At 43.5% G+C, this 22,253-nt stretch overlaps 1 protein-coding gene across 3 annotated transcripts in view; it reads left to right on the top strand.

Moving 5' to 3' along the window:
* The window catches only part of LOC126298189 (zinc finger FYVE domain-containing protein 26), a 381,844-nt gene that overhangs the window by 61,629 nt on the left and 297,962 nt on the right, over nt 1–22,253 (top strand). For 2 of the 3 annotated variants that reach the window (XM_049989496.1, XM_049989497.1), the window contains exons 7-8: nt 143–280; nt 6,967–7,047. In XM_049989496.1, coding sequence (XP_049845453.1) covers nt 143–280; nt 6,967–7,047 — 219 coding nt within the window. The remainder of the gene's footprint in view (nt 1–142; nt 281–6,966; nt 7,048–22,253) is intronic. The other variant, XM_049989498.1, reaches the window with a different exon arrangement.

Below are 22,253 nucleotides of genomic sequence, written 5' to 3'. Positions count from 1 at the left end.
GAAAGCTAGCTGCAGAGAAATACACTTCCACTTAATTTTTTAATTGACTCACATTGTGGCGGCACAATTTCAGCAACAGTTCATGTACTGCAGCTGATTAAATGTAATACAGTTTTTGTAGGTGTGCTTCTTTTTGTTGCAGGTCTCTCATGTTCCACTTCTGAACAGGAATCAGAGGAAAATCTGCACCAAAATTGGCAAGTTGTGACATTTGATGCATTTTGTGCTTTAATGACAGCATTTAATGTTATCCATGCTGGTGCTGAAATAGAAAAGATGGGTGTGTATTATGAATTTTTTGTCTTATTGCTGCTGGTGATAAATTTTTTCCATGTGTTTCACATCTGATGAGAAGTTATATGTCATGTTGATGTCTTATGTTCATCCATGTAATGAAAAAATCTAATATGACTGAATTCCAAGACTGAATAGGAAAAAGAATCCCGTAATGTTTGAATACTCCATTAGTAGTGCAGTGTTTGACACAGTCACGTCGATTAAATATTAGGGCGTAACATTGCAGAGCAATATGACGTGGGACAAGCATGTAATGGCAGTTGTGAGGTAGGCGATAGTCGTCTTCGGTTCATTGGTAGAATTATGGGAAGATGTGGTTCATCTGTAAAGGAGGCCGCTTATAAAACACAAATACAACCTATTCTTGAGTACTGCTCGAGCGTTTGGGATCCCTATCAGGTCGGATTGAGGGAGGACATAGAAGCAATTCAGAGGCGGGCTGTTAGATTTGTTATTGGTAGGTTTGATCATCAAGTGAGTGTAATGAAATGCTTCAGGAACTCAGGTGGGAGTCTCTAGAGGAAAGGAGGCATTCTTTTCATGAATCGCTACTGAGGAAATTTAGAGAACCAACATTTGAGGCTGCCTGCAGTACAATTTCTTGCCGCCAACTTACATTTCGCGGAAAGACCACAAAGATAAGATAAGAGAGATTAGGGCTCGTACAGAGGCTTATAGGCAGTCATTTTTCCCTTGTTCTGTTTGGGAGTGGAACAGGGAGAGAAGATGCTAGTTGAGGTACGAGGTACCCTCCGCCACACACCATATGGTGGATTGCGGAGTATGTATGTAAATGTAGATGTAGATGAATCATGTATAGGCTAACATATGGCAATTCACCAACTCTTGTGCTATTAGAATAAATGAGTTTAATCCTAAAGCAAACTGTAAATTTGTAGAAAGTAAGACCAGACACGACATGAAATATTAGGCTCCTCAGAATGCCATGTTAAGAAATGCTTACCAGCTCTGTGTCTCAACAAAACAAAGGGAATGCAGTGGCATAGACAGGACTGAAATTCCTCGTGGCATGCAGATGTTTCATAAGTATGAAATTAAGTACTGTACAGTGTATAACGGAAAAACTTTTACTGATATTATACACTCCATATCCTATTCCATTTGAATATGGAGAGAGGGAAACTGGTTGTCTGTATGCTTCTGTACTTGCTTAAATCCCTCATAGCTTATTCTCCCCTCATGGAATGTATAATGCAGGCAGGATAACTTGTCCACAGTCAACCCAAATGATAACTAGCCACTTGAGTTTCTTGAGCAGTACTGTTATACTTTCATGTTTTACAAGCCTCATGATACATCTTTTTTAACATACCCATTTGATACAGGGTGACGAAAGAAGGGCCAAGATTAAGAGAAAGCACTGATGATAGCGTATTGGCAGGTTGAGATGGGTACATGGAAAGGTAAATGATTAGGTAGTGAACATGAGAAAAGCAGGGTATCAGCAATTATACCAGAGGGTGGTATACATGGTGTGGGTGTGCAAGTTGTCATAGAAACAATTCTTGTGCTTCAAATGAGCACTTGTCATGGCCATATGATCTCTCCGTATGGTGATATCAGTTGACCAGCCAATCACTTGATTTAAATGTGTGTAATTTCCTTTTTTTTTTTTTTTTTGGAAAAACCAGACAGTTGAAGGAAGCAGTATGACCCTAAGCCACTGGCATGTGGTTTGTTATGAACTGCAAAGCTGTGGACAGTTTTGGTGACTGACTCTTACATGGTGTCATTATTAACAGCCTCTATTTTATTGATGCTATCTTTGACAGTTATTCAAAAAAATATGTCCCTTTTATAAATGAAATCCATCACGTGTCTAAGAGATAAGTTAAAGCTGTAATTAAGGCCGAGCCTGATTTACATAAATAACAAATTGTTTCCAGAAGGTAGGAGACAAGGTACTGGCAGAATTGAAACTGTGGGTACAGGTTGTGAGTCATGCTTGGGTATCTCAGATGGTAGAGCCCATGAAAGGCAAAGGTCCCGAGTTTGAGTCTCAGTCTGGCACACCGTTTTAATATGCCAAGAAGTTTCAGCAAATTGTTTGTTAGAAAGCACCCTATTTAAGTGATATACTGTTGTCTTCCCCTGATGTTTTTAACCAAGTCATTTAGGGAGTGATGACATTATGGGCTACAGTGCAATTGTCCTGAATGACTGTGGAAAAGACAAGAGGTACAGAGGAGTGAGAGGTAGGGAGGACGAGGACTACAGAAAAGAAAGTAACAACATAAGGAAAGGGATAGAAATAAATAATTAGAAACAGATGAAGGCCTTTCCAGTACCTTTACTGGCAGACACTACCCTCCAGCTTAGCCCACAAACAGATCTTCCAGATAAAGTGTTTCCATGCTCCTAATATTTCATCCAAACACAATAAGCTTCCACAAACCCTTATCACACTTTACCACCATGGAGTGAAGATGTTGAGCCACAGTGTCGATAGGAGCTGAAACTAAATTTCATTGTGCCATGAATGAGGAGCATCCTCCTCAAAACTTTTGCACAATATGATATTTCTTCACCTGTCTGATGCAAAAGTACCCAGCAATCTCTTGATGCCAATCATGCTACAAAAACCATGCCAGACATGAAAGACCCAAGAGTAAAACTTGTTACTGTGGTTCATGCAACTTTTCCTGATATAGTCCTGTTAGTGGTATATCCTCTCACAGTAGATACAGACTATATGCAAATACAGGTGGGTACATGGTCAAGCATCGTAGTCACTGACTAACTGTAGCATAGGGACAGTATTGGCACTCAGTTGCAGAACTTTGTGTGTTCAGTATATATTTTATCTGAATTGCTCTTTTGCAATGTGTACAATCTTAATGAGGATTTCTCATCATGTCCCCCCAATCCCACCCTCTTATCTACAACACCAATTTTTCTAAATTGCACAGGGAGAAACCATACATCCAGCACAGACTTTCAGTCCCACAATCATGATTTCAGTTTATTCACATTCCTGCCTGCCACCTGCTGCAGCCCCAGTCTCCTACCATTTTCTGACACCCACCCCCACCACCACCAAAAAAATATCATATTACTTTCTCCTTTCACCTTAATTATGTATAAATAGATTTCTATTGTCCCTCTCACCCACCCCCCCCCCCCCCCCCCCCATTTCCCCTCACGTTTTCCACATGTGCCCTGGTCAAACTGTTTGTGTCCAGATATTCCAATTCTCCTCTTTCTCTCCTCACCCTAGTCCTTGCACCCAGCAAGATGTAACAGTGATTGGACCCTGGACTCGCAATTGAGTGGACCGGGGTTCGCTTTCCCTTTTGGTCATACAGACATAGGTATTTTGTGGCTTCCGTGAATTACTTAAGGCAAGTACCAAGATGGTTCTATTGTAAACCACATCCCATCCTTCTTCAGTCAGTGTTTATGGTCCAACTCTAATGATCTTGTTGTTGATGAGACACTAAACTCTAATCTTCATTTCTTTCCTAGTCCTTGCCTTCTGAGTGATGTGTTTCAGGGTTGCTTATTTTAAACTACCATCAGTGATTCATATTTAGATTTTCTTGGATTCCGTAAATGCCAGAATGGTACATTTCAAAAAGATGTGGCTGATATCCTACTCCATTCTTGTCCAATTTAAGGTTGCTTGCCTCACCTGCTTTCAACAATCTACTACATATGCCCAAGGCAACAGTCTATCCCATGTGGACTGCTACAGGGGGAGCACTATTCCTGCATTGTACAACAAAATTAAATGATCACTTTCTCGATACCTCGTAGATATCTCCCATTCTGATGCATAGGTTTGAAATTCATCGCCAAGATGCCTGCAACCTTCTTCTGTAATGGTACAAAGGTGTGGCACTGTGCCGCATCACCCTCCGACTCAACAATGCTTTGAACAGTAAGGTTTTGACACATGCAAAAAATAAAAGGCCGCAGCTCAGAAGTTCAGTGATTTCACATTGATACCAGATTTCACCACAATTCTGCCCAACCATACCTTGCATGTGTCACATGATGGGAAAGTTGTCACAGCCCCTCTTACCTACATTTCACCACTTCTTTTGACACCTCTGTGATGGACATGAAAACCAACTTTGAAACCATATGCTTTGCTTATGGGTGGCCGAGGAAAACATTTCAAACACACTAACAATCAACATGAAAATGCCTCATGTTGTGGCATAAAGAGCATCAATGAAACTACCCCTTTGCATGGGGCATTGATTCCCACACAATTTGTAGTAAAAAACAACAGTTTGCAGTGCAGTGAGCAACAGGACAACATTCTTCACAATGTTCAACGCTGCTGCCACTCCCTGGGCATTTCAACCCCTCTCTAAGGATATCAAGTGGCTTTAACTCCATTGAACATAATGTGACTGCTTTGGAGTGTAGTGTGAGTGCAATTTATGCTATGCTATGCAGGGTGGAGCCATTAGAGACTGTTGAAAACCATTTGAAGAAATCTGAATGTGTTCCAAAGCAGAAATACATTTTTATGCTTTTTCATCCTTCCTTTTTTGCGCTTTGCTATGGCATGATCATGGGGGAAGGGGGGGGGGGGGTGCAGTGTTAAGATGTGAATGAATCAAATGGCAAAGGTACCCTGCAATACAACCACACGCCCCCTTTCCTTCAGATCAATAACACTCTTAGTGTCACCCATGCACTTTTGTTGAACACTTTATAAATGTAACTGTTAGAAGCTTGAGACTCATTCAGCCTCATGGCTTCTCTAGTGCATGAAGTTTAAGTAACCCTTTGACGCTCTTCAGGTGGTGTTTGCCTGCCTTCAGACACTAGAGCAGCTGCAAGGCAGAATGTGTGTTGAAGTTTCTTACAGGTGTATATGAAATATGCTCAACTAAGGTGGGTAGGTTGCACTGAGGGTGTTGCTGAATTGGGGGAGACCATTTGTCATTTTATTTTTTATTCATGCACTTCTTAACTTTGTGTGCTGCCCTCCTCTCATATGATCAAACCATAGAAGGACACGAAGGAGGGATAAAAAAAAGCTTAAAAACTGATTTCTGCCTCGGCTCACTTTCAGATATCATCAAATGGTTTTCAACAGCCTCTAATAGCTCCACTCTGTATGCCATCACAAAAACTGCAGTCCCACTACACTTCATAGGCATCCGATCACATTCATTGCGGTTGCAGCCCAACAATGTCCTTAGAGTAGGATTCAAATGCACAGGAGGTGGCAGCAGTGTTAAACACTGTCCTGTTGCTTATCGCACTGCAAACTGTCATTTTAAATCGTGAAATGTGTAGGAATCAGTGCCACAGGGGCAGTGGGGTTTCATTGATGCCCTTTATGCCACTGTCCGAGGCCTTTTCATGCCAATTCTGAGTGGCAACGTGTCTGAAATGTTTTCCTTGGCCACACATAAGAAAACTGCATGATTTCAATACTAGTTGTGGGTAAGAGGGTGTGTAATGACCTTCCCATCATGTGACACATGCATAATGGGATTGGGCAGAATTGTGGCAAAATTTGGTGCCAATGTGACATCAATAATCCAACTTAAAGCTGACGAACTTCTCAGCTGTGGCCCCTGCCCCCTTTCTTTTCCTCGACTTCTTGCTGTTTGAAATGTTGCTGAGCCCAAGGGTGATGTTTCAGGGTGCCACGTTTTTGCATCATTACAGAGAGAGGTTATAGGCATCTTTGTGACAAATTTAAAACTTATTCATCAGAGTGGAAGACATTTACGGGGTTTCGAAAAAGTGATCCTTTTGTTTCGCAGTGTATTTGGTGGTTGTTGTCTTCACTTATACCAAAAACTGCTTAAGCTCTATTTTTTACATTTTTGTCTGTACCATTCCCTCCCACCCATGGTACCTTTGTATACTAAAAAGTATACAATAACTTTGTAACATGCAGACTTGTTCTTAAAATATGAAAAAAGCAGTCTTGTTGAATTATATTTCAAATGTATTAGGGGTGATCAAGTAGTTTCTGTTTGAAGGCTATACAGTCTAGAATTGGTACGCTAATCAGGCAAAATCACCATGAGCATTGAGGCAGTCATCCCACCAACAAACCAGGTTGAAGATACCTGTTTGGTAAAACAATGTGTCCTACTGCGGGCATTGAGGCAGTCATCCCACCAACAAACCAGGATGAGCATTGAGGCAGTCATCCCACCAACAAACCAGGTTGAAGATACCTGTTTGGTAAAACAATGTGTCCTACTGCATGAAGATATCCGTAACTGCCTGCTGCACATCCTCGTCGAACAGGGATCATTTCTCCTTGAAGGCCTTTCTTAAGGGACTGAAGGCATGGTAATCAGGTACTCAAGTGTCTCCCACTTGAGTTGGCATAGCTTCAGTGTTACAATATTTCCGATATGGATCTGTTCTCTGATGGATATCTACCAGTGTTTGTCCTTTGGCAACCAAGGAAAGATTAACAGCATGTAGCTTCATTTCGGGTGCATTTGGTAAAATGTCCCCATAGTTCACGTTTCCCCTTTTACCACACTCATGCCCGAAAGATGTAAATGCCACACTAATCCCTTGTTGGTGCTTGTGTACCCATATTGCAATCATGCTCAGTTGCATATGAGCTGCAACAACACCCTCAAACAGAAGCTTTTGATTGCCCCTCATATTTGAAAACATACTAGAAAAATGTAACCTTATTAATGTTTTCAGGCAAGAAAATGAGGAGATCTAGTGAACATAATTTTTTTGCAGCAGACACACAACAGAACTGTGCACATAAATGTCAACCAGGTATGTTATGAGATGTTTTTTTAAAGCATGTTTTTCCTAGTTTGTGTTTGTAGTGTATGTTGGATTCAGATGCTTGCATGGGATGTGCAAAATCATATGTGATATTAACAGATGCACAAGCATAATTTAGAATGTGCTTTAATAAAAGTCCACCAGGTGTTGTACAAATGCCTTTTTCATGCATGGTTCTTACAATGCACCCTGCATTGAGATTATAACATATTTTGTGAAGAATGATCAAATAGAAGTATGGATCAGTTGGAAAACAGTCACAGGCTTTTGAAAACTCATCTGTTTTGAGTTTTTTTGAAATGTCTGGAAGGAGTAAAGGTAGTTCAGGGATGAGTTGTTGATGGACACAGTTATAAGACTGAGTACATTGCTTAGCTTTCAGACAGAGACTTCTGTTGAGATAACTGGCAAAACACACACACACACACACACACACACACACACACACACACACACATATACATACACACAAATCAATCCTCTCTCTCTCTCTCTCTCTCTCTCTCTCTCTCTCTCTCTCTCTGCTATTTTCTCTGAGCCAACTACATTGCAACAGAGTGGCAACTCAATTGGTGTAAGGGATTGTACCAGATGGTGTGGATATTAGGTGAACGGAGATGCATAGAAGGAGACAGGGCTGGAGAGATGGGTGGGTGGCAGCTGGTATAGAGAGGGTTATAAGTCTATCTGCATGCCTCATCAAACTTCCATCATCTTGTCACATGCATTGTACCTCTGTTCTAAGCACCCATCCAACACATCATACTTGAGTCCTATCACAGGCATATCCTACCTTATCATAGGCAGATCTACCTATGAAAACAGTAATATCATATGCAACCTCTGCTTAACTCCTTCACACCCTTTTACATGTTTACATGGAAATGATGCCAATCATGTGCCAACTTGAGTGAATGAATGAATGAATGGCTATCACCAAACAGTGGCCAAGAGCAGATCACCACCCAGTGGTGGAAAATGCTGCTGAGCACAATGTGTTCAACTTCAACAGCTGCTTCACAACCCATCCCATCTGGATTCTCCCCTTGAATACTGCTTTGCTGAACTACATAGAGAGGGATTCTTGTAACAACACTTACTGGGGTTCAGCAGTCCTCCTGTCCTTAGCCAATATCCATGAGGCTCTGGCAGTCTTTTCAAACAGGCTGTAATTCTTCAGTGCATGTTGTTATGACCTGAAGAACTTTAACTCCTTGATCATGCTTTGAGAGGGAAACAAAACTAAGTAACTTTCAGAAACACAATACACTACTCACTCCTCACACCACTCACACTCCCCAAGTCTTCAACATTCTGCCAGAACCATATTGGCACAGAGAGCTCACGTAGATGGGTCTGTACAGTGGTTCGCAAATATGTCTTCCGTGAGTGGTTTCCAGCCATCCCACATTGGAAGCAATAGCAGTGCAAGTGCAAATGACCCCAGTTATCACCATTAGTAAAATTTATTTATTCCTATGCAGGGAATCCAACATCTCTCACCCCCTGGTGCATCCCCCCTCCCCCACTCTTCTCCTTACTCTTTCCTGCGGATTTCACTGTGCGTTACCCTGTGTATGGAAGTTTCACGTTGTCTGATTAGGGCCTTCTGCTTGACCAGCTTCTTTCTTATATTGATCTGTGTCTCATCAGTGATGGTGCTCTTACCCACTTTAGTGTCACCCATGGTACCTTTTTAGCTGTTGACCATACAGTCTTTTCCTCGAGTAGTCACTACTTGATGATTTTTGTGTCAGTGCCCCCTTTCAGGTGAATTTATCACTTGTCACTACCCAACAGACCAGGTGCCATGTTGGGCTCTCTGAAGAGTCAGTTGTAAGTTGTACACCTCTGCCATCACCTTCATCTTTTCTCAGTCCGGTTGTATCAACATGTTTGAGTATGCATCTCTGGCATGATCACTCATTATATAAGAAGTGCTGTTCCCCTTTCTGCAGCTTCCCTCTACTGGTGACTGGTACAACAGTGGCCCAAATACATTGCAACAGCTGTTCAGAACTGTTGAAGAATCCTGCAGAGTTTCAAGCAGTGTCCTTCAGAGACCACAATCGTCACTTTAAACCAGGGGTGGACAAATAGCAGCCCACAAGCCACATGCAGCCCATTATGGGTTCTTGTGTGGCTTGTCACAACTGTCAGAAAAATCCACCTTGCACTGAGATTTCTGACTTGTGCGTGACCAAAATTTTCTATTAGGATGACCACGCCATTACCCACGTGCATTGTAGAAACTAATCATGCAAACCAAGTCAACATTCAGCATGGTGGCTGAGGGTAGTGACCAGAAAGGCATTTCCCATTTACAGTCACTCCCATCAGGCACTGCACCAAATGCAAACTTGACTTGCCCTTATAGCACAATGTATACTGATTTTCTAGTTGATGTGGTTTATATTTTGCTTATGCGACAGTAAATGTATACATTCCCAGCTTTATTGAAATATGAATCCTCCAAAAATACATAAAATGAGTCATGAATGTTGTATGTTTAATGAAGAATGGACACACAATTATTTCTTAGTTAACACAGCGGATGAAACAGTGTGCTGCTTGTGTCATGAAATGATAGCTGTATATAAGGAGTATGATCTGAAAAGATGTTGCAAAAGAAAACATAGTAAATTTGTTTGCAGACTTTTCGAAAAAGAACACAAAACAGAAGCTGCAGATTTTGTGACAAGGCTGAAGAAGCAATAATCATATTTACTAAACAAACAACACTTTAAAATAATACCACAGAAGCAAGATTCTTGGTAGCCTATTATCTAGTGAATGCAAGAAGCTTTTTTTGGATGGTGAGTTTATTAAGCAGTGTGTGGCAGTGTGTGCAGCCATATTGTGTCCTGATCTTGCAAGCAAATTTGAAAGCACTCCATTGTCAAAGCTATAGAGCTCCATAAGGGCTCAACCAGAGAAAAAACTCACAGAAAAACTGAAGACTGCGAGTAAAGATTTTGTTTTCTTTTTCTTAGTCAGTGAATGAGAGCACGGACAATGAAGACAGTGCACAGATACTCATCTTTATCCATGGAATTAATGACAATTTCATTGTGATAGAGGTTATGTGACCACCAGTCAATGACAGATAGAACCACTGGTCAGGACTTGCTAGAGTGTGCTGTCAAATGTGTGGAGAAAAATTGCTTGTCCTGGAATGAAACAGCAAGCATTGCAAGAAACGGGTCAGAGCATTCTGTGGGAAACTTGTAGCTATGGTTAAGCTTTTAGAAAACAGGATACAAGCACAAGAGAATGACTGTAATATCTTGTATTTTCACTGCATTTTCATCAGAAGAGCCTCAGTAAAGCAGCACTGGATTTAAAGCATGTGGTAGAGGCAGACTGTATTGTTGATGTAGTGGGCACAATCAGAGCTAGGACGCTGCACCCCTGACAGTTGAAATCTTTTCTTTGGAGAAGATATAAAGTACAGCAACAGCTAGAGTTTGTTGATCCTTGGCAAAGTGTTAAAGGAGTCTGGGCATTGCAGAATAAATCCTCATATTTGTAGACAAGGAGGTATCTCAAAATTTTGTGAGGAGTGGAGATATGAGATGATGTTTGCAGCCTGATGTACCTGACAAATTGAATGAACTGAACATGACATTCCAGGGAAAGGAGTTGTTTCGCATGAAATATGAAATCTTGTAAGATCTTTCAAAGCACAATTGATCTACTGACAAAGGAAGCAGGTGTAGGCATCTTTTTTCGTTTCCCTTTATGCGGAAAACATAAAGTACCTGAAAGTGTTTCTGATAAGCTTGGAGGTTGTCTGCAGAATTTTGAGCAGAAGGTCACAACAAGACTTAAGGACTTTAAGAAAATTGAGCCTAAATTCAATTTTTTCTCTCATCCCATCATTGCTGATGGTGATACAGCAACTGAGGAGCTACAGCTTGAATTTATTGAAATGCAGTCAGATCACATCATGAATGAAATGTTTCATGTTGTCAAATTGCTTGACTTTTACAAATATTCATTTGCTAAAGAATTTCCTTGCATGAAGAAGTTTTCTGGGAATGTGTTCTCTATATTTGACTCTACATACATTGGTGAGCAAAGTTTTTCTTTCTTAAAAACCAACATGAGTAAACATAGATGCTCCTCAATAGAAATTATGTGACAGGCTGTGATGAGTTTCTCAACAAGGAATATCACTCCTGATTTTTTTTTTTTTTTAAAAAAAAGGGGGGGGTGATAGGCTGCATATGCCTCCTTAAACTGATTCTAAAATTAAATGTGCTGGCAGCTATAGATGATATGAAATTAGCACAATAAGTAAACTGAGTATAACTGTCACCATTTTATTTTGTTTTCATTTAATTATTTTTATGGTATACTTTACACCTTTCTGAAATACAGTGTTAACTAATGAAGTCAGTCTTTTTAAGAGGTGTGACTATCTGCTAACCTTTGCTTCCACAAAGTGGCCCTTGAGCTACCCTTGCTTTAAACAGCTATGTGTAAAGGCTCACTACTGAGTTAAATGCAGCAAGAAGGAATACTGGGAGCAAAATGTCTCCTTCTTGGGAATGTATGCCTCTGCATTCCAGGTGTGTGTCAGGCTCCTCAATCTACTGGGCTACCAAAGGTCAACTGTGCCAGGTGTCCTTCATTCATCATGGTATTCACATGGATTCACTGAAAGTTGCTGAACACTTTGCAGCCCACTTCGTGACTGTGTTAGCACTCTCTTCTTGCCTGCCTACTTTTCAGGATCATAAAAGACAATTTGAAGAAATCCTCCTGTCCTGTACCACCTCACCCTCACCCCTTTAACCCTGAATTGCATAATGAATCTTTCAGTGAATGGGAACTACTTGAGGCTCATAACTTATCTCACAATATGACTCCAGGTTCAGATCATACATCTGACAGTGATTCCGTGTCTCCAGCTGTAATTGGCTAGAGGGAGTTTCCCTTTGCAGTGCCACTCTTTGCTGGGTTTGTGCTTGGCTACCGTGAAGCCCCAGCCTTTGCAGCATCTTTTCCCTTCCATGCTGCATGTCTATCCTCTTGCTATTATTTTTCCTCTCCCTTGGGAATCATGTCTGGGGTGTTATTGGGAAAGTTTTGCATCATATGTCGCTAACATAAGAACAGTCTCACCAATGTTTTTCACTCCATTTTCCTTTCTTCGTATCCTTTTTCCTCTCATTGCTCTCCTTCAGCATTTGAGGTTCCTGTTTTTCTTCTTCCTTCCTGTGTGCTCCTGAAGGCTATCCCAAGTGTCTGATGCTAACAGGTGACTGGGTATGCATAATTCCCAGCCCCGGATTGACAGGTAGGGTTTGCAAGTACAGTCTGGTACAGGCAAGTCCCAGGGAGGGGTGATTTCCTTAGCTGAAACCTTCCCAAATTGCCGATTCGTCCCTCTGTCAGGTGTTCAGGAGGTGTGGCTTGAGGTGTGAACAATCTCCTGAGGCAGGTGCACTCCCTTGTGAAAGGGGCCCCAGTTGGAAGGAACACACCATCGGACACATTGGCAATCATGGAGGATTTTCTCACAATGAGTCAACCATCTTCACAATCAACATCTACGAAACGTAAATGTAATGAGACTAATGATTCAAAGACCCTTTCCGCTGCACCACGGTTCCTTGTGGTCTCACATACTGAAGACAGTCAGTCCTTCACCATGGTAAATCCATTTCTTATTCAGAAAGGTGTTGATGCAATTGCCGGCCCTGTGAAATCCTGCTCTCATTTATGAACTGGCACTTTGGTTTTGGAAACTAGTTCCAATTCTCAAGCACAACAACCGCTTGCTGCCTCGCTTCTCCATGGCTACCATGTTCATGTTTTAGGCCCATAGAACTTCGAATTCTTCCCATGCTGTTATTTATACTAGGCTGCTCGGTGGTCTAACCGAGGCCGAAATCCAATCTTACCCCTGTGATCAGAGTGTCATTGCCAACCACTAGGTAATGAAAGGTAGATTCCTCCTTAGTGCCCCCCCACACTCTTTTTCTCAAGTGGTGCTTCCGTCTAAGATCAAAGCAGGTTATGAAATTATCATAGTCCGGCTGTTCATTCCGAACCCGATGCACTGCTATCAGTGTCATCATTTCAACCACACTAGAACACCTTGTCAACACCCAGCCACCTATGGTAGGGATGCGAACATGGGCAATTGTCGGCCTCCTTCTCCCCATTGTGTCAACTACAATGGTGGCCATGCCGCCTCCTCTTGGGATTGTCCCGCGTGTCTTGATGAGTGGTCTGTCCAAAAGAATCAGTGTATAGGAAAAAGGGCCTTACCCAGTTGTTTGCAAGTTATTGGCTAGTCGCAAATCCTGCGTGCTTCTGTCTGGCACCTATAGTTCTGTTCTTGTTACCCCTCGCTCCATGAAGGACATGGCCATGCAGACATGTGACCTCCAATTCAGCTCTGAGGTTGTCAAATTACCCAGTGTCAAGGTAGCATCACCATCCCCCCATCCAGCTATGCAAGAAGCCATCAAACTCTTGCCTCAAAGGCAAAAGCCACCAACTATGCAGCCAGTAGGCCGGAAAGGACAGGAGGAGTACTACCGTGAAGACTTCCGACGTCCCTCCAGCCAACCAACACCTGAGTTTTCCTCTAACCAGAAAGGCTCAAAGAAGTCCACCAAGGGCAAACAGTCTTCTCCTTCACCGATTCAAAGATCCTCTTTGACGGTGTCGCCATGTGATACCTTAGCCCAGCCGGCAACCATGCCGCCGGTGCACACCACCAACCATTTTTCAGTGTTGTACTCCACAGACTAACACCACAAGTAAGCTGATGCTTATGTGGAACCCATGGAGCAGTATCCTCCTGCTTCTACGCTCTATAGTAGTGACTCTTCACAGGCTGGCATTCAGCAGCCTCCGAGGTGACACCTCTACATCTCTTCCTCATCATGACTCTCCTCCAATGGAATGTTTGCGGCGTTCGGTCCCACAAAGAGGATTTATGGCTGCTTTTAGCATTGCAGCATCCCCTTGTACTCTGCCTTCAGGGAACAAAATTGTGTCCTCATGATCGCTTTGAGCTTTCACATTACTTCCCGGTTCATTTTGACCTTCCCCCTGAGGTCGGCATCCCATCTCATGGGGCCGTCATGCTGCTCATATGGGATGATGTTCATAGTCAACCCATCTCCCTGACTACCCATCTTCAAGCTGCTGCAGCTCACCTTTTTCCTTCCCTACCTGTACCATTTGTGTCCCTCCACCATTCGATGTCACCAGGGCAGGCTTTCATCAGCTTATAGGGCAGCTACCTCCCTCATATTTGCTACTCATTGAGTTGCATCATACCCTTTGAGATTCTCCCAGGACCTGTCAGAGAGGTGGCCTCTAGGTTGATTGTCTTAATCACGTTAACCTCTTCTGTCTTAACACTGGAGCACCCACTTTCCTTTCCGACTCCTCGCACACCTGTTCCCATTTGGACACGTCCTTCTGCACTGCCCAACTTGCTCATCATCTTGAGTGGTCTGTTCTTTTTGACACCTACTCGAGCAACCATTTCCAGTGTGCTATCTGTTTGCTGATTCCTGCCCCAAGTGTGTGCACACCCAAATGGCAGCTTACTAAGGCTGACTGGCACCTTTACTCCTCCCTGGCGACCTTCAAAGAAAAAAATTTCCCCAGTTGTAATGACCAGGTGGAATATCTCACAAATGCTATCCTTACTGCTGCAGAACATTCTGTTCCTCACACTTCCTCTTTACCACACCATGTCCCAGTCACTTGGTGGACCGAGGCATGCTGTGATGCTGTTTGTGCATGGAGACGTGCCCTCTGCAATTTTAACCGTCATCCTACGATGGCAAACTGTATTCATTACAGACAGATGCATGCAAAGTGTCGTCATGTTCTTTGGGGTATCAAAAGAGCTGGCTGGATTTCATTCACTAGTTCTTTTAACAGTTCCACCCCTTCCTCTGTCATGTGGGCCAACTTCCGATAGCTCTCTGGCATCAAGATCCAATCCCAAATTTCTGGCCTGACAGTAGCAGATGATGTCATTGTGGACCCTATTGCTATCTCTAACACCTTTGACCACCATTTTGCAGGAATTTTGAGCTCTTCCCACTATCATCCTGCTTTTCTTCGTCGGAAATGAGTGGAGGAGGCTCAGGCAATACCCTTCTCTTCTTCGAATCGTGGGTGCTACAATGCCATCTTTACTATGAGGGAGCTAACTCATGTTCTCATTCATCCTGATGCTCCACTCCAGGGTCAGATGGTGTCCACATTTGGACGTCGCAGAACCTTTCTCTTGTGGGCAAGTACTTTCCGCTTAACACATACAAACATATCTGGGCAGAGGGCACATTTCCCGGATGTTGGCATGAAGCCACCATCATACCCATACCTAAGCCCAGTCAGGACAAAAACCTTCCTTGTAGCTACCACCCCATCTCTCTCACCAGCTGCATTCATAAGATGATGGAACATATGATTCATGCCTGGCTGGTATGGTGGCTCGAGTGTTGCAATTTGGTAACAAATGTGCAGTGTGGATTTCGAGCGCGACATTCTGCACTTGACAATCTTGTCACTTTGTCCACCCGTGTCATGAATGGTTTTCTGTGGAAATCCCAGACTGTGGTCATGTTTATCAATTTGGAGAAAGCCTGCCACACCTGCTGGAGGGCAGATATCCTCCATACTCTTTACATGTGGGACTTCCATGGCCACCTGCCCTGTTTCCTTCAGGAATTTTTAAAAGACCGAGTTTTCAAGGTGCGTGTTGGTTCTGCCTTGTCGGACACCTTCATTCAGGAAAACTGTGTGCGTAAGGGCTCTGTCCTCGTCAAACTCTTTGCTATTGCAATTAACCCTATAATGGCCTGTCTCCCACAAGGTATCTCCATCTCCCTTTTTGTTGATAATTTTGCCATCTATTGCAGTTCTCCATGGGCATGTCTCAATGAATGACTTCTTCAGCGATGTCTTGATTATCTTTAATCCTGGAGTATCGACAATGCTTTCGTTTTTCCAGTGACAAAACCATCTGTATGAGCTTGTGGCAGCTCAATTGGTTTCTCTCACCGTCTTTACACCTTGGTCCTGTTGCCTTTCTGTTCATTGAAACTACAAAACTACTGGGGCTGCTTGATAGAAAACTGTCTTGGTCCTCCCATGTGTTTTACCTGGCAGCCTGCTGTATGCGATTCCTCAATGTCTTGTGTGCCCTCAATGGTACATCCTTGGGTGCCGATCGAACCACACCTCCTCCATTTGTACTTGTCCCTTGTCCGTTTGAAACCCGACTATGGCTGCTTTGTTCATGCGTATGCACGTCCATCCCTCTTACACCGTCTCAATGCTATCCACCATCGTGGCATCTGTTTGGCCACTGGCATCTTTTACACTAGCCTGGTTGAGAGTCTCTATGCTGAAGCTGTGGAACTATCACTGTCCTACTGCCGTGACTTCCTTCTCAGCAGGTATGCATGCTGTTTGTCTGCTATGCGTGGCCACCCATCCTATGCCACCTTCTTCTATGATTCCTTTGATTGTCAGTATGGGGCACATCTCTCATCTCTGTTACCTCCTGGATTTTGCTTTCAGCACTTGCTATGGTGGCTTAACTTCACACTACCTGCAAGTTTCCCAGTGGGTGTGAACCCTTCACCACCTTGGCTTCATGAAGCGGCCCATGTTAACCTTGGCCTTAATTCGTTTCCTAAGGACACTATTCCAGCCTCACTCTATCGCCTTCAGTTTCACTACCTTCACATGGAACTTTGCAATAAAATGTTTATATACACTGATGGCTCTTGGACTGACAGTGGGGTCACGTGTGCCTTTGTCATTGGCACCTGTGTCTTTTGATATTGGCTTGTGGCACGTTGTTCAGTATTTACAGCCAAGCTCTTTGCCCTGTATCAGGCCACAGAGTACATCCAGCGACACAGACTTTTCAATTGCGTCCTCTGCTCAGACACACTCAGTGCTCTTCAAAGTCTGTGTGCACTGTACTTCCATCCCCTAGTGTAGTGGGTCCAGGAAAACTGTCACTTGCTCACTCTTGGTGGAGCCACTGTGATGTTTATGTGGGATCCTGGTCATGCCTACATTTACATCTACATCTACATCCACATCCACATCTACATCTACATCCATACTCCGCAAGCCACCTGATGGTGTGTGGCGGAGGGTACCCTGAGTACCTCTATCGGTTCTCCCTTCTATTCCAGCCTCGTATTGTTCATGGAAAGAAGGATTGTCAGTATGCTTCTGTGTGGGCTCTAATCTCTTCGATTTTATCCTCATGGTCTCTTCGCGAGATATACGTAGGAGGGAGCAATATACTGCTCGACTCTTCGGTGAAGGTATGTTCTCGAAACTTTAATAAAAGCCCGTACCGAGCTACTGAGCATATTCTCCTGCAGAGTCTTCCACTGGAGTTTATCTATCATCTCCGTAACGCTTTTGCGATTACTAAATGATCCTGTAATGAAGCACGCTGCTCTCCGTTGGATCTTCTCTACCTCTTCTATCATCCCTATCTGGTATGGATCCCACACTGCTGAGCAGTATTCAAGCAGTGGGCGAACATGCGTACTGTACCCTCTTCCTTTGTTTTTGGATTGCATTTCCTTAGGATTCTTCCAATGAATCTCAGTCTGGCATCCGCTTTACCGACGATCAACTTTATATGATCATTCCATTTTAAATCACTCCTAATGCGTACTCCCAGATAATTTATGGAATTAACTGGTTCCAGTTGCTGACCTGCTATTCTGTAGCTAAATGATAAGGGATCTATCTTTCTATGTATTCGCAGCACATTACACTTGTCTACATTGAGATTCAATTGCCATTCCCTGCACCATGTGTCAATTCGCTGCAGATCCACCTGCATTTCAGTACAATTTTACATTGTACAATCTCTCGATGCACCACAGCCTCAGTGAACTTCCGATGTTATCCACCAGGTCATTTATGTATATTGTGAATAGCAATAGTCCTATGACACTCTGCTGCAGCACACCTGAAATCACTCTTACTTCGGAAGACTTCTTTCCATTGAGAATGACATGCTGCGTTCTGTTATCTAGGAACTCCTCAATCCAATCACACAATTGGTCTGATAGTCCATAGCCTCTTACTTTGTTCTTTAAACGACTGTGGGGAACTGTATCGAACGCCTTGCGGAAGTCAAGAAACATGGCATCTACCTGTGAACCCGTGTCTATGGCCCTCTGAGTCTCGTGGACGAATAGTGTGAGCTGGGTTTCACATGACCGTCTTTTTCGAAACCCATGCTGATTCCTACAGAGTAGATTTCTAGTCTCCAGAAAAGTCATTATACTCGAACATAATACGTGTTCTAAAATTCTACAACTGATCGACGTTAGGGATATAGGTCTATAGTTCTGCACATCTGTTTGATGTCCCTTCTTGAAAATGGGGATGACCTGTGCCCTTTTCCAATCCTTTGTAACACTACGCTCTTCTAGAGACCTACGGTACACCGCTGCAAGAAGGGGGGCCAAGTTCCTTCACGTACTCTGTGTAAAATTGAACTGGTATCCCATCAGGTCCAGTGGCCTTACCTGTTTTGAGCGATTTTAATTGTTTCTCTAACCCACTGTTGTCTATTTCGATATCTAGCATTTTGTCATCTGTGCGACAATCTAGAGAAGGAACTACAGTGCAGTCTTCCTCTGTGAAACAGCTTTGGAAAAAGACATTTAGTATTTCAGTCTTTAGTCTGTCATCCTCTGTTTCAGTACCATTTTGGTCACAGTGTGTCTGGACATTTTGTTTTGATCCACCTACCGCTTTGACACAAGACCAAAATTTTTTAGGGTTTTCTGCCAAGTCAGTACATAGAACTTTACTTTTGAATTCACTGAATGCCTCTCGCATAGTCCTCCTCACACTACATTTCTCTTCACGTAATTTTTGATTGCCTGCAAGACTTTGGCTATGTTTATGTTTGCTGTGAAGTTCCCTTTGCTTCTGTAGCAGTTTTCTAACTCGGTTGTTGTACCACGGTGGCTCTTTTCCACCTCTTACGATCTTGCTTGGCACATACTCATCTAACGCATATTGTACGATGGTTTTGAAATTTGTCCACTGATCCTCAACACTAACTGTACTAGCTTTTGTGTTGAGCCGTCAGGTACTCTGAAATCTGCTTTTTGTCACTTTTGCTAAACAGAAAAATCCTCCTACCTTTTTTAATATTTCTATTTATGGCTGAAATCATTGATGCCGTAACCACTTTATGATTGCTGATTCCCTGTTCTGTGTTAACTGTTTCAAATAGTTCGGGTCTGTTTGTCACCACAAGGTCTAATATGTTATCGCCACGAGTCGGTTCTCTGTTTAAGTGCTCAAGGTAGTTTTCAGATAAAGCACTTAAAAAAATTTCATTGGATTCTTTGTCCCTGCCACCTGTTATGAATGTTTGAGTCTCCCAGTCTATATCCGGCAAATTGAAATCTCCACCCAGAACTATAACATGGTGGGGAAATCTACTCAAAATATTTTCCAAATTATCCTTCAGGTGCTCAGCCACAACAGCTGCTGAGCCAGGGGGCCTATAGAGACACCCAATTACCATGTCTGAGCCTGCTTTAACTATGACCTTCACCCAAATCATTTCACATTTCGGATCTCTGTCAATTTCCTTCGATACTATTGCATTTCTTATGTCTATAAACAGGCCTCCCCCTTACTGTCCAGCCTGTCTCTGCGGTATACATTCCAATCTGAGTTTAGGATTTCATTACTGTTTACATATGGTTTCAGCCAACTTTCTGTCCCTAGTACTATATGGGCATTGTGACCGTTTAGCAACGAGAGCAGTTCTGGGACCTTTCTATAGACGCTCCTGCAGTTTACTATTAGCACATTAATATTGTTATACCCTGTTGCATTTTGCCTACTCCTACCTCGCCGTGTCTCAGGAGGCATCTTGTCGGGCCTAGGGAGGGAATTCTCTAACCTAAAAAAACCCCCATGTGCACTCCACACGTACTCCGCTACCCTTGTAGCCGCTTCCGATGTGTAGTGCATGCCTGACCTATTCAGGGGGACCCTACATTTCTCCACCCGATAGCGGAGGTCGAGAAATTTGCACCCCAGATCTCCACAGAATCGTCTGGGCCTCTGGTTTAAGCCTTCCACTCGGCTCCAAACCAGAGGACCGCGATCGGTTCTGGGAACGATACTATAAATAGTTAGCTCTGATTCCACCCCACGAGCGAGGCTTCCGCCTTCACCAATTCCGCCAACCGCCTGTACGAACTGAGGATGACCTCTGAACCCAGACGGCAGGAGTCATTGGTGCCGACATGAGCAACAATTTGCAGTCGGGTGCACCCAGTGCTCTCTGTCGCCACCGGTAGGGCCTCCTCCACATCTGAGATGAGACTCCCTGGCAAGCAGACAGACTGAACACTGGCCTTCTTCCCCAACCTTTCTGCTATTTCTCTAAGGGGCTCCATCACCCGCCTAACGTTGGAGCTCCCAATAACCAATAAACCCCTCCCCCTGTGTGCCTGCTCGGACCTTGCTGAAGGAGCAACCACATGTCTACTCACAGGCAGAGCAGGCGATGCCACATGGCCAGCCTCCACATTCACCCTTCGCCTCATGCGCTATGAATGCTGCTGAACCCGCCAATCCCCTTGGGGAGAGGGTGGCCCAACCGCACCTGTTACCCGCGAAGATGTCTCGACAGCAGGGACAGTGGGTGAAGCATGTAACACCTGGGGTGTACCTTGCGACGCACCAGACTCCCCACTGCCACTACACTCAGAGGCAGCAGTCTGAAGACGGCTGACCGTGGCCATCAACACGTTCAGCTGTTTGCGAACAGTGGCCAGCTCCTCGTGCGTCCATACACAGCAGTCACACATCCTATCCATCCTGTCGTATCCATGTCGGTCTGCTAGGAAATGAGGCAGCTCATGGTGCTGCCAAGGGTGCAGTCCTCGTACCTCAGTCTGCTAGTTCCTATATTCCCTCTGATAATCTCTGTGTTGCTCTCTGTCAGGAGGTGGTGTCTCTTTGGCATTGGCTATGGTCCTCCCTTCACGGGAATAAACTCTGGCTTATTAAGCCCCTCGCAGAGGCTTGGACAACCTCCTCTTGGCCCTCCTGCTGGGAGGAGGTCATTTTAACTAGGCTGCGTATTGGACACTGCCTTTTTAGTCATCGTTATTTGATAAGTGGGGTTACCCCACCACTTTGTACACATGCACCCAAGTTTTAACTGTCTGCCACTTCCTGTTGGAGAGCCCATTTTTTAACCGTTTATGTCACTGCTTGGGTTTGTTGTCTGAGTTTTCTGCCGGTTTAGTAAATAACGTGTGGGCTGTTGACTGCATTTTACTTTTTATTTCTCAAAGCAATATGGCGAAGACCATTTAATTTTTAGTTTTTGGACCTCTGTTTCTGTATGGTGTCTTTTTAGCCCTTTCTCCACGTGCCTGGTTTTAGCTGTTATCTCTTATGTCAATTGGGACTAAAGTATAGTCATTTTTTAACCCCTCTCTGTCTACGTGTTCCACAGTTTTGACTTGGGCACGTATCACCCCAGTTGTTTTTTGTGTCCTAAAACAAAACAAAACAAAACTAACCAAAACCAAATCCTTTGCAGTGAACAGAGTGTCTCATAACCACAGTCCTTAAACATAACAAGAAACCCAACATACATTGGCAGTTACTGACATGTTAGCATCATCAAAGTGCTCTGCAAACTGTTTGAAAGCATGGTGGCCTGATGATTATGCCAGGTTATCAGATCATGGGCCTTTTATCTTTCTATCAGTAAAGTGTCTGGGAGGGACAATCCATAACTGGCCACTTGATTAGGTTGGAAACAGCAATCTGCCAGATTTTTTCTAAATACAAATACCTCATAGGAGTCTTTCTGACATATATAAGACACTTTACACTGCTTGACCCATATAAGACACTCAACACTGCTTGGTGACATCACCAATTTTTTCATAATTTTTTAACCCACCAGTTGTTTCAGGTTAAAATTGGCGCACTGCTCAGTTTCCCACAGGTCCAAGGAAAGTCTTCACTTAGGACTCCATGCTGAGTGTTACACTCTTACCCTCACCATTAATGGCCAAGTTACCTCCGTTGGACCAATGGTCAACCCCCATGCTCTATGTTGTATAGTTGGGAACATTTTTAAAGGTGCTGAGGAAGATAGAACGAGG

Source organism: Schistocerca gregaria, chromosome X (assembly GCF_023897955.1).
Source record: "Schistocerca gregaria isolate iqSchGreg1 chromosome X, iqSchGreg1.2, whole genome shotgun sequence".
Taxonomy (NCBI): Eukaryota; Metazoa; Arthropoda; class Insecta; order Orthoptera; family Acrididae; genus Schistocerca; species Schistocerca gregaria.
Note: the sequence above shows the minus strand (reverse complement) of the source record. Positions and strands in the feature narration are given on the sequence as shown.